At 47.6% G+C, this 13,343-nt stretch overlaps 1 protein-coding gene across 1 annotated transcript in view; it reads left to right on the forward strand.

Moving 5' to 3' along the window:
- NID1 (nidogen 1) overlaps positions 1-13,343 on the forward strand; it is an 84,527-nt gene that overhangs the window by 39,364 nt on the left and 31,820 nt on the right. Inside the window, exons 7-10 of the mRNA XM_086679614.1 lie at positions 1,991-2,191; positions 4,694-4,939; positions 5,993-6,136; positions 10,894-11,019. Of these exons, the coding sequence (XP_086535740.1) occupies positions 1,991-2,191; positions 4,694-4,939; positions 5,993-6,136; positions 10,894-11,019 (717 nt within the window). The remainder of the gene's footprint in view (positions 1-1,990; positions 2,192-4,693; positions 4,940-5,992; positions 6,137-10,893; positions 11,020-13,343) is intronic.

The following is a 13,343-nucleotide window of genomic DNA, read 5'->3' on the forward strand; positions in this document are numbered from 1 at the left end:
ACCTGTCATTTCTAGCTGGTAAATTAAGCCTGATAAACATAATCCTCCTGCGTCTTAGAAAACCTGACTTTCCTTGAAGCTTCTTAGAGGCTGTGCCAGGGAAAGTTCAGTCTTTATTGGACACAGGGGCATATGGTTGGGAGGAAGGTTTCCGTAGAGTAGTCGTGGTCTCTGCTGAGGCCAGCAGCCCTGTGCGTGCTAGAGGCCCTTTTCTGGAACAGCTTGGGTGCAGGAGACTCTGTTCTTCTTCTCCGGCCACTTCCGGGACCTGAAGCCTGTTGTTCTGGGTCACAGGTACCTAGCCGCTGCCTCCGTTTTTTCCACCACTGCCTCCCCTCGCTGGAGCCTCAGCCGTGGCTTTGTTGTGGAAACACCCCAAAAGCAGGGTCTCTGGGCTTTACAAGGGTAACCCTCCAAAAGTGATGGAGTGTAAATACATGCTGAAATGTGGCCATTTTCAGAAAGGAGAGGATATGTATTTGGAAAAGAGTGGACCTACCCATAAGATATCTAACGTTTGGCCTAATATTTCTTCTCTCTGCCCCTCAGGCATATATATCCTGAGTATTATAACCTCGTTCATGTTCTCATGCAGACATGCTCTTTCCTTGGCAGACAGAGTTGAGCTTTGCAGTCAGACCCGCACTCCTACCCTGCACAGCATTTCATGCTGGTGTTGCTTTATATGGGGGGCTAATTAAAATGGTGATATTTTGAATTTTTTTTTAATGCTTATTTATTTTTGAGAGAGAGACTGATATGGGTGGGGGAGGGGCAGAGCGCGAGGGAGACATAGAATTTGAGGCAGACTCCAGGCTCTGAGCTGTCGGCGCAGAGCCCGATGAGGGGCTCGAACCCACGAACTGGAAGATCATGACCTGAGCCGACGTCGGACACTTAACCGACTGAGCCACTCAGGCGTCCCATCATTCTTTTGACTTTTAAAAAAAAAAAAAAAATTTAAAAATGTAAGGAGCGTTCTTGGCCCAAGGGCTGCCTGCCAGAGTTAGCCCTGGGGTCATTGTTTGCCAGCACCCCTGCTGTAATGGGAGTGTGCAAATGTGGAAAAGGGAAGAAGCCGGGAGAGGGGGCAGGTATTTTTGTTGCCTGTCTGGGGCTACTGCCCTGCACAGACCAAGGAGGTTTCCTGAGCCAACACCTGTAATAAGTGCTCCTCAGGTGGTTTCCGGTAGTGGCCAGGGTTTGCCCTAAGCCACTCCCCCTTCCTGACCACCATTTAGCTGTTAGGCTAATCATCATTGTAACTGGCATCTGGGAACGCTTGATGTTTGGCAAAGCACTTTTTAAAAAAATTTTTTTAAATGTTTGTTTATTTAGAGAGAGAGAGAGAGAGTGTGTGTATGTGTGTGTGTGTGTGTGTGTGTGTGACAGAGAGAGAGAAAGAGCGAGAATGGGGGAGGGAGAGAGGGAGGACAAGAATCCCAAACAGGCTCTGTGCTGTCAGCGTGGAGCCCTAGGTGCGGCTGGAGGTGTGGCTCGATCCCTCAAGTCGTGAGATCGTGACCTGAGCCGAAATCCAGAGTTGGACGCTTGATCGACCGAGCCACCCAGGTGCCCTTGGCAAAGCAGTTTGTAACATCCTTTACCTCTTCTGGTGTCCACAAGGCAGAATGGATCACTCCTTTATCACCAAGAAATGGAGGCTCAGCGGGGTTAGGGGACATGTGCTGGTTTACCCAGTCGGTACCTAGCACTGCTGGTCCTCCGTTCTTCAGCACCATTCCTGAGCCAGCCCATCTCAGATGCAGGGGTGGGGCTGGGAAGGAGTGTCTCTCCAATGCGCATCGCTCAGTGGGGCCGCATGGACATCCCCGCTCTGTCCTCCGCGTCGCCAGCTCCGTTTCTAGCAATGAGACTAAAGCACCTGTAGAGGAGGTTCTGGCCTCCTTCCCGCGCAGCACTGTGAGCCTAGGGCTGACAGGAGGGGGCTTCCCAGACGGCAAGGTGACAGACTGCCCTTGCTTTCCAGGAGGCGAGTTCACCCGCCAGGCCGAGGTGACTTTCGTGGGGCACCCGGGCAAGCTGGTCATCAAGCAGCGGTTCAGCGGCATCGACGAGCACGGACACCTGACCATCACCACGGAGCTGGAGGGCCGCGTGCCGCAGATCCCCTTCGGGTCCTCGGTGCACATCGAGCCCTACACAGAGCTCTACCACTACTCCCCCGGGGGTGAGCAGCCAGCGCCGTGGGGGAGGGGAGTGGGGCTAGGGGGGTGGGGGGCAGTCCCGGCCTCCCGCCCGCCCACCGCTGCAGCCCCAGCACTGTCTCCTGGGCTTCGGAGCAGGAAATAGATGGGTGCTAGCTTATTAAAATCACCTTTTCCCCTAATTACAGGTATAGTACACACTTGTAGAAAATTCGTGCAAAAAAGAGAATAAGCATAATGGTAAAACAATGCCATTATTATTAGATTTAAATGCATTTATTTCCTTTCAGCCTTTTCCCCATATGTGTGTGTGTGTATATATATATATATATATACATACGTATATATTTATATATAAAATACCCCAACATATATATGTAATATCTCAACATAGATCTCATAAGTCTCCGGGGATATAACGTACAGCATGGATATTATATCTGTATGTACTGTATGTATATATGTACATATGTATGTCTCTATATTTTAACCTGTTTTAAATAATTTCAAATGTACAAAAAAAGTTGAAAACAACACAGTTTACATTTGCCATTTATGCACCTTCACCAATTGTTAACATTTTGCTACCTTTACTTTACCATTCCATTGCGCATATGTGTGTGTGTATATATATATATGTATATATATATACGCATGTATATATATACATATATATGAGTATATATATGTATATATATACGCATGTATATACACGTATATATATATACGCATGTATATATATACGTATATATATATACGCGTGTATATATATACACACGTATATATATATATATATATATACGTGTGTATATATATCACAAATTATACATATTTTTTGAGAATAAGTTGTAGTTGTTGTGATCTTCCGTCCCCTAAATAAGTCACCTACTTTTCCTAAGAACAAGAACATTCTCTTATGTGGCTACAGTACAATGATCACACAGTCAGGAAATTTAACATTGATGCATTTCTATTACACATTCTACAGTTGGGTATATAGTTGTTATTTAAGTAAAATTGCAATTATATCACATTATCATATCTTCATTTTCAGTGGGCTTTGAAAACATTGCTTAGTGAGTCTGTACTATTATACGGCTATTACTTTAAACCATTCTATTTTCTTTTTTTTTTAATGTTTATGAATTTTGAGAGCGACCGTGTGTGCACACACACACTAGCACAATGGGGGAGGAGCAGAGAGAGAGGGAGTGAGAGAGAAGCCCAAGCAGGCTCCATGCCGTCAGTGCAGAGCTCAATGCTGGGCTTGATCTCATGAACCGTGAGATCATGACCTGAGCTGAAATCAAGAGCTGAACGCCACCCAGGCGCCCCTAAACAATTGTATTTTCTGAAGTTTAAGCTATTTCCAATTTTCCCATCTTGTAACGAGTTGAAATGACCATCTCCATCGGAAATCTTGACCAAATATCTGATTCTTTTCTAAGATTCAATTCCTAGAAATAGAACTGCTGAGCCAAACAACAGGAACTTTTAGAAGGCTCTTATAAAATTGCCATCCACAAAGGTTGTGCTAATGACCAAGGCTTTGTGGCTTGATTGGGCTCTCCCGGGGATGACAAGAGCTGGGGAACAGGACCCCAGTCTGCGGTCAGCCTGCAACCAGATGGTGTTTCTGGCAGCATAAGCACATGGGAGCTGGACAGGAGGCAGCTTAGACTGATCTTTTATTTATCTTCTGGCTTTTGTTATGAACTACATCAGAGCACACAAATATAAAGAGCCTTTTATTCTTTTTTTTTCTTAAATAGGAAGTTGAGAGTTTCATCATATGGGGGAAAAGGAGGCTCTTCTGAGTGGGGAGGGCTGTCTCTCTTCTCTGTTGAGGTTGGCTCACAGCACTTTAGTAATTTTTCAAAAACTGGTTATTGAAACCCATTTAGTGTCTCATTTTTTATATGGGAGAACTGCTTAATCTAGGGTCACACATAGCAGCCCCTATTTATTGAATCCTAAGTAAGATAACTTGCATGAAGCAGTTAGCGCTCTGCTGGTCACATGGTCAATGCTCCGTAGATGGTAGTTTATCTTAATAGTGGTGGCCCGCTTGAGACCAGAAATTTTACGTGCATTATGTCATTCGCGCCCCAACCCATGTTGTAGAAGAAACCGAGGCTAGAGTTGTAACCGGCCTGTGATCACACACCTTGTGAGTGGTAGTGCAAGGTGTAAGTTCAGATGTATCTGCTTCCCCGCGTGTGCTCTTTCCACCAGACCTTACTCTCTGGGGCGGTTCTGGGTGACTTCAGAACTTCTAAAGAGCACGTGATGAGAAAAAGGAATACATATTGCTGATGCAGACAATCCCAATAATAGTATGGGAATCTAGGTAGCAGAGCGAGTCCCAACACGGAAATACATGGCCTTCTGCAACCTGCTGCATCTGATCTCTCATCTGGGCAGGCAATCTTGCCAATGGTTTTAAAGTCCTTGACTAAGCCTCTTGCCTCCTTTGTCTCCCTGCCTTGTCTCCCTTCTACCCACCGCACCGCACCGCATCCCAGTGATCACATCCTCCTCCACCCGGGAGTACACCGTGATGGAGCCTGAGCAAGATGGCGCTGCCCCTTCCACCATCTACACTTACCAGTGGCGCCAGACCATCACCTTCCAGGAGTGCGCCCACGACACCTCCCGGCCGGCCCTGCCCAACACCCAGCAGCTCTCAGTGGACAGTGTGTTCGTCCTGTACAACCAGGAGGAGAGCATCTTGCGCTATGCGCTAAGCAACTCCATCGGTCCCGTGAAGGGTAGGAATGGCAGCTCAGATTGGGCATCGCGTGTCTGCCCGCACATCTATCTCCGCTCTCTTGTGCATTACTTTTCACGTTTTACTCTCAGTGAGAAGATGAAAATATGCTAAAATATGGCCTGACGAAATAATCTCATCACCTGTGATTCTTAGCTCAGGCGTTTCTGTTCTGCTAACCTAAAGCCTCTTCATTGTTCTGTTTGGGGTGAAGAATGCTAACCCGTTGAGTTACCCCACAGAGCGGACCATCCAAAAGGCTACAGCTGGCTTCAGCAGGGCATTTAGAGCACTCTCATGCTCAGCCTTGAATGGAATGTGTGCTCAGAGCCTGAGGAAATCTGAATAAAGTCTGATGAAAGTCAGGCACAGCGCCTACAATGCCCTTTGCCTGTGACAGCACATTGCTGGGGCTGAGGTCGGGTCTGTGCATGCTTCTGGCTGCGTGGAAGGAGCTGGCATTTGGAGAGCGAGCATGACATCTCGGCGTCAGACTTCACATTATCCGAATCTCCAAGCCCCAGGGGTTCCATATCTTTGGGGTTGGGTGTTAAGGTCTTTCTGTTTGTCGGTTATTTTTGGTGGGGTCCCCCCACACCCGGGTCACTTCTCCAGCTGACCACGTTTGTCCTTCCGTAGCCCCACAAAGGACAAGGAGGGCTGGTGTCTTTCTCCATCCTTTGACAACTGCAGCTCTGGGCATCGGGGTTGGTGCCTTTTTTCTTAAAAATGTGAATATTTTAGGCTTTGCCAGCTATGCGGCATCTGTCACAGGATCTCAGTTCTGTCATTCGAGCGCAAAAGCAGCCATTGACCATTCACAAGTGAATGGATGCAGCTGGTTTCCAATAAAACTTTATTTACAAAAGCAGGCATGGATCTGGAGGGATGTAGTTTGCCGATGCTGCCCCCTGGTGACACAGGAGTCTGGTTTCTTGTTCCAGGACCCACTGCTGTTCTGCTGGTCATCACCTGTGCCTTCCTTTCTGTGGAAGGAGGAAAACCTGCAGGCGTTTCTGAATACTCACTTGGCTTTAATGTCTCTCCTTCACAGACGGCTCCCCCGATGCCCTTCAGAATCCTTGCTACATCGGCACTCATGGGTGCGACACCAACGCGGCCTGTCGCCCCGGCCCCGGGGTTCAGTTCGCCTGCGAGTGTTCCATCGGCTTCCGAGGGGACGGGAGGACCTGCTCTGGTACAGCCGTCCATTCTGACTTGTGGGGGGGCTGGGAAGCGAGCTGGGAGGGGGTATCCAGATCCTGCAAACTGGAGGGCTGGGTGTGGCGAGGGAGCGTGGGTGCGGGAGACGCCGGTGGGCCTGCTGAGCCTGGTTAAGCCCCACACCCTGGGTTTCCCGTGGTCACGTTAGGGGTACCGCCCCTTTCTTCCATCTGGTCCAGTGCACAGACTCCGAGCAGCAGAGTAGAATTTAGAAAGCCGCACCGCACACAGGTTTAAAGGGAAGCTGAAGTCAGCGCTGTTTCTAACATTAATAATGTAACGGTCCCTGTAAGGAACCCAGGCACTGCTGGTGTCCTGTGCCCCGCAAACCCCATCTCATTTCTTCCAGCAGGTCTAGAGATCCATTCTTTCGCTTCTGCCTTTTAAATTTTAAAAAATACTTATTTATTTTTGAGAGAGAGAGAGCATGAGGGGGGAGGGGCCGAGAGAGGGAGACACAGAATCTGAAACGGGCTCCAGTCTCTGAGCTGTCAGCACAGAGCCCAGTGCGGGGCTCGAACTTACGGACTGTGAGATCACGACCTGAGCGCAAGTCGGACGCTCAACTGACTGAGCCACCCGGGCGCCCCTCATTATAATTTAATTTAAAAAAAAAAAAAATTTTTTTTTTTAACATTTATTTATTTTTGAGACAGAGAGAGACAGAGCATGAACTGGGGAGGGTCAGAGAAAGAGGGAGACACAGAATCTGAAACAGGCTCCAGGCTCTGAGCTGTCAGCCCAGAGCCCGACGCGGGGCTTGAACTCACGGACCGCGAGATCATGACCTGAGCTGAAGTCGGCCGCTTAACCGACTGAGCCACCCGGGCGCCCCTCATTATAATTTAATTTTTAATACATGCATGTAGACAGCTGGATCCTGATACGTTCGTGACGTATCAAGTCCAGTAGCAAGGGCCAGTTGGTGGATTCCTGACTCAGTGAAGAGTCCATACAGCAGAGGCAGCTAGTGCCAGGAAGTCAGGTGCTTCAACCAGAGCTCCCAACATCTGTGACACAGGGCTCACTGGTGACCGTAAGGAATGCTAGAAGTAGATTCCCCTAGTGCAGGAGCAGCATACACAAGTGTGTTTGGCCAGAAAGATGAGCAGCCCCCTTGAATGACTCGGGCGTAAGAATCTGGTGAGCCCAGAAGCCCTGAAATTTGGGAACGATGCCTTAGGTCTGGAATCCAACCCTCTGATGAATGGCATGCTTCATGTGCTGATTTAACAGAAAGGGTGACAGAGTGAACTCTATGTGAGGTCCTCGTGGGGGCATCTGAAATCATGGAGAGCAGGACCTGTGCTTAAAAGAACAGACTGTATAGTCGTTTAGCCAGCCTGCTGATAGCTTTGTACATGGGATAGAATTCAATCGGAGGCTCACCTTCCTTGGAACATACCACTGGGAAGGGATCTGATCGCCTCAGATCATCAGTTTTCCAATATGTCCCCAGATAGCCCAACAGTTTTGAATGGCTGAATTGGCTCAGGCGAATTTGAAAAAGCATGGTCCTGTGTGTGTGTGTGTGTGTGTGTGTGTGTGTGTGTGTGTAAGAGAGAGAGGGTGAGAGAGAGCACGAGTGAGCAGAGATCCCCCAGGGCTGTGAAGATGGTGATGGACACCATGCAGGGGGTCCCTCATTTCTTTGGGGGAAGCATATACCTCCTTAGTCTTTACATGGCCCTGTGTCTACTTCATATGCCAACAGAATGTTAATAAAACATGGAGATACCCCAACCCGCTGCTGCTGGGCCATGACATCTGGCTAATTCTTCCACTCTTGGTACCTGAGCTTATTGTAGAAGGAGCACTTAATTCAGTTCACAAGGCACAACCAGCCATACGTTGCGTAATCTATTGCTATCATAGAAAAGTCTCTGATGCAGTCACTCAGGAAGACAGGTGGTCATGTGGGGACTTGCTTTTGTTCTGGGGTTAGCCCTTGCTCTGGCAGATTAGCACCATGGAATGTGGGTAGAATCCCAGTCAGGCTGCTTTTTGTTCTGGGTCACTAGAACATGCCTCACAGTGTTAATGCATGGAGACATGAGGCCGTTGATAGGAAATTGCATTAAGCAAATCACTTCATGCATTATTTTGACCTGCAAAATGACTTAGAAGAGAACGATCCTTTGTAATTCAGTTTGGGTGATGTGGATATAATGATAGTTGGCATCCTGAACAAGCCCGGTGTTGGCGAGACACTGCAGAGTGACCCTCGAAGGTAGTTTGGAGAAGGTCTCCAGATGAAAACACAAGAGCTCGGGTGCCTGGCAGAATGGCTTCCGTGTGTTTCTCGATTGGGAGTCTGTAGAAATGGTTGTGGATAACCTGTCATCTCTTGAGCACACACAAGACACTTAAATCAAAGTGAACAAGTCCCCTCCTCAAAGAGCCTGGCCTTTATAAAAGGGACACATTTAGAGTTGTTGAAAAGACATGAAAAGTAGCCATTCTGAAAAAAACTAAAAAAGGAAGCAGTGATTACAGGAATAGTCCAGCATTTTCCTTTCGGGTTAGAGAATGAGCTGTGTGCGAGGAAATGTCTTCCCAAAGAAGAGTTTGACCAGATAATACAATAAGAAAAATAAACTTTGAACAGATACTGTGAGATTTTAGGAGGGACAGTTATCACCAATGCACTGTTTCCAATAAAGTAAGAATTAAAGTCCTAGCCTCAATTTACAGAAGGGTTTAAATTAGACATTAGGAAGAGTTTCCACACTCTAAGGACTGTGCACTTCTAGTGGGGAAACTGCTAGAGTCTTGCTCTAAAGAAAAAGTGTTACCCTGCTTGGATTATATGTGCAGACTTTTATGGAGGTGTGGATTGTGCCAGGGGACTGTCCCCTCCATCATCCCGTGAGCCCCGCCCCCATCCTGTTGGCCAGTAGCACCTAGGACATGAGGGATTGAGCTCCCTCCTAATCACTTACGTAGCTTTTTTGAAACTCACAGCTGCCCTGCCATAAACCTTCTGGGGGCGAATGGAACTTGGAAAACTTCCCCTAGCGATTTTGTTCTGTCCCTTTGATTGAAAAGCTTTGCTTCTGTGCCGTTGTGCTTTGGCAATCGCGTTGAAGCCGTGGAGTCCTTCAGTCTGTACAGGGCGTCCAGACATCTGTGCTGGGAGTGTCCTCTGAGGGTTACGCATGGAGACTGTGGAAGCCGGAATGATTTTTTTTTTCTCCTGTGTTGTTGGAGCAGCAGCTGGTGGATAGAGTTGTGGAGGCCACGCTTGCTCAATATCCCCGCGCCCGCACCCCAGTCTCATGGAAGAGGCTGCTGGGGGAGGGGGCTTTGTTCCGTGACCTTCCAGCTGTGCCTGGAGCCATCCTCTTGTGTGAGACCTTGTATCTTAATCGTGTCGCAGGAACGTTCATTGCAGTATATTTTCAAAAAGCTGTTACTGTTTGTTTTGGGGTTTTGCGTGGGTACGGGAATGGTGTGGCAAAGATGCTTATCTTGTGCCACGTCCACTAGGCCAGCGGGGCATTTGTTTTACCAGTGAAGAGACTGACTAGGTGGTGGATGCATGAGGCTTTGTCTCCCAAGTGTGAAAGATTCACCTTAAGGCATTGGGGGGGTGGGGGGGGAGAGTGGTGGGGGAGGGGGTGGAGGAGACTTGTCTGTTCTCAGCCATCATGAAATCTGTCTATGTGTCTGAGTTCTAGAAATGCTGGAAGTAACCGTGTACCCTCTGAGAATGAGGTTGGCATGGGAAAGACCTTGTGTGATTGTGTTTATTTCAACCCATCAGTGGACAGGTAACCAGGGTCCTGACAGGTTAGCTCGGTTTCTTGTCCGGGCCAACCAGGCTTCCTGTGGGATTAGCTCTAGATTGGACCCCGATGCCTAGAGGTCATGCGAGGGCCATGTTCCTAGAATTGGCCAAATCCATCCCCATGGCTGGTTGTATAAGTTGAATCCTTAAAAATTAGAATAATAGCTACATTTCTTGAGAATCCTAGGTGGTGCTGCTCCGCCTTATATCCATTTTGTGTCATCCTCAGAAGGACCCCTCAAGGTCAATAGTACTTTGCTTATTTACTAATGGGGAAGCTAAGGCTGACTAGTCAGCCACTTGCCCAAGAGCACACAAGCTGGTAACTGAAGGAGGCAGGATTTGAACCCCAGTATGTCCAGCTCCAAAGCATATGCTTTTTTGGTTCTACTTTACCCCATGTGATGGCTTTGGTATCATCATGCAAGAGGACATCACCCGGCTAGTTCATTTACAACCTTGTGAGTTAACAGCTTTCCTTTTAGAGCATTAAGCTCTAGGTAACATTCAAAAATTGACAGTCAGGCTTTACATTGTTCGACTTTGCTTTGTAACCGTAACTGGAGAAAGGTAATATTTTTGAGGAGCATATATTTACATATGTTCAGTAACCTAGGAGGCTTACTCATGGTCTGGATACTTGTCCGCACAGCTTTCTGACATGTGTGTACCGTTCTGGTGTTGGTGAACTCCAGGCTCAGCAGCTAATCCCAGGACAGGCACGGGAAGCCCACGTTTACAGCAGGAGGACCTTGAGATCTCTCTCGAAAGTTATGCCCAGGAAAAAAAACCACTATTTACTAACGCTACTTTTGGAATATAGAACAGTTTGTTTCAAAATTGATCCCTTCAAGGGCCAAAATGCTTTCTATTTTATTATACCTGGTGATATTTGAAGAAGTGGTTTTTAAAAGTCTGCCTGTTGAAAAAATTTGTTGTAGATATCGATGAATGTTCAGAACAGCCCTCGGTGTGTGGGAGCCACGCGATCTGCAATAACCACCCCGGAACCTTCCGCTGCGAGTGTGTGGAAGGCTATCAGTTTTCAGAGGAGGGGACGTGTGTGGGTAAGTTCTGTAGATAACTTTCCAAAACGTTTGTTCATACGGCGAAGGTGTTGCCCCAGGTAATTGTCCTGGCTGGGTTGGCGAGTGTTGGCTTCTGTTGTTGACGGAAGCAGTTTTCAAAGATGAATCAGACTTCATTCCCTACCCCCAACTACCCAGAGGGTCGTACGTATAATGAATAAGCAGTGTTATTGTCTCCTTTGATAAGCTTTTTTGCACTACTTTCCTTCTTATAAATTTCCTTTTAATTCTTTTCATTGTTTTAATACCTGTTAAAACAATTACACTTGTTTCTTCATTTGTTTTTTGTGTATTAAGTTTAGTTATTTTTGAGAGAGAGACAGAGAGGCAGAGAGAGAATCCCAAGCAGGCTCCATACTGACAAGTGCCCAGTGCAGGGCTTGAACTCATGAACTGTGAGATAATGATCTGAGCTGCAACCAAGAGTTGGACGCTGAACCAGCTGAGCCACCCAGGCATCCCATAATCAGTGGTCTTGAAATTCATATGGAGGGAGCACCTGACAGATGCTTTAGATTGAATTTTTCATGATTTACCTCTGAAATTCAGGGGCACCTGGGTGGCTCAGTCAGTTCAGCGTCTGACTTCAGCTCAGGTCATGTTCTCGCAGTTTGTGGATTCGAGCCCTGTGTCGGGCTCTGTGCTGACAGCTCAGAGCCTGGAGCCCGCTTCGGATTCTGTGTCTCCCTCTCTCTCTGCCCCTCCCCCACTCATGCTCTGTCTCCCCCTCTCTCTCTCAAAATAAATAAACGTTAAAAAAAATTAATAAAAATAAAATAAAATTCCATTTGGGACCATTCTGTGCATGGCTTTCGAATTTATAAGCCACAAGTAGTAGCCTCGTCAAAGCGAGTGACTTAAAGCTATTAATTGGGCTAATAATGCTTTAGGTTGGTGATGATTTTAGTCGTGATGGAGACAGGCCAACCACAAAGACCCAGATTATTTAGATTTCTTCACTTTTTTTTTCCTACTGCCGCACTTTGACCTGTTGGTTCCAAGAATTTTAAGTTCAAAGATTTGTGGCGATTTCCAGGGCTGGAGGGCAGCATGCTGAATGGACCATCTGAACTCAACATTTCTTCCCACCTTAAAACAGATTCTTCTTTTACGGCATCAGTGAACCGTCTCATCGCCCCTTCCTTGCTGTTCACTAAACCCTAACGTGCTTTCTGTTTGCTCTGTCTTGAAGCTCAGATGAGACTCCAAGGTCCCAGGGCGAGGTGATGTCTCGAGGGCAGGAGGGAACAGGCAGTTCTCAAATTTTGAATGTGACCCAAACATCTGTGGATTTAGAAAAGCCGGTCCCCTTCGCACAGAGTGAAGGTTTCAGCTCCGCTGCTAGGTTACTTCTTTTTCTTGTTCGATAGAGAACAACCATTTCTGTGTATTTGGCTTGACTTTCATGCTTTTTGAGATGAAGGCGATTCAAAGGTTTATTTTCTTTTTTAAAAAAATGTTTGTTTATGAGAGAGAGAGAGAGGGAGAGAGAGAGAGAGAGAGAGAGAGAGAGAGAGAGAGAGAATCCAAACCAGGCTTCACGCTGTCCATGCAGACAATGCAGGGCTCAAACCCATGAACTGTGAGATCGTGACCTGAGCCGAAATCCAGTCGGACAGTTAACCGACTGAGCCACCCAGGCGCCCCTCCAAGGTTTACTTCTCACGACAGCACCGTTTACATTACATTTGGGCTCAGACTTGGGTGGTGGAGTGTGCAGTCATGGGGCCAATGGCTGTGAGGCGTGATGTCGTGGGTTTCTGTGCCAGACCATTCCTGCCATGCACACTCACTGGAGGATAGGGCAGGGTGCAAGGCAGGTGGGGTGCAAATGTCTACTCCTAAGGCATCAGATTTTGAGGAAGACACTTAATGTCTCTGGGCGTCCACTCCTCAGACTGGATGCTGGGTTCACTGGAGCCCTTGGAGCCCTTGAAGAAGCCTCAGGAGCTGCCAGTGAGGACACAGGGAAGCCTGGGCAGATTTGGCTTCCACCCCAACCTCCAGCCTTTGATTTCTCTACATATCAGAATCTGGGCGAGATTTTGTTTGAATGGTGGATCCCATTGCTTGGAAACAAATGTGAAAACCACCTGAAGATCACTGTGCTCCACGGGTCCCAGCATTGTGAGGTTTCCTGACTCTCCCACTGCCTGGAGGCCCCACACGATTCCATCCCACTTGGCTCTTAACCCCTCTTACTCAGCTCCTTTGAGACTCACTGCATGGAGGGATGGCTCAGGGGGTAAAACCAGGTCTGCCTAAACGCACTCAAACAAATCACTCCGGCTCATCACTGCATA

Source organism: Puma concolor, chromosome D2 (genome assembly GCF_028749965.1).
Source record: "Puma concolor isolate L17-30 chromosome D2, mPumCon1.1.hap2, whole genome shotgun sequence".
NCBI classification, from domain to species: domain Eukaryota; kingdom Metazoa; phylum Chordata; class Mammalia; order Carnivora; family Felidae; genus Puma; species Puma concolor.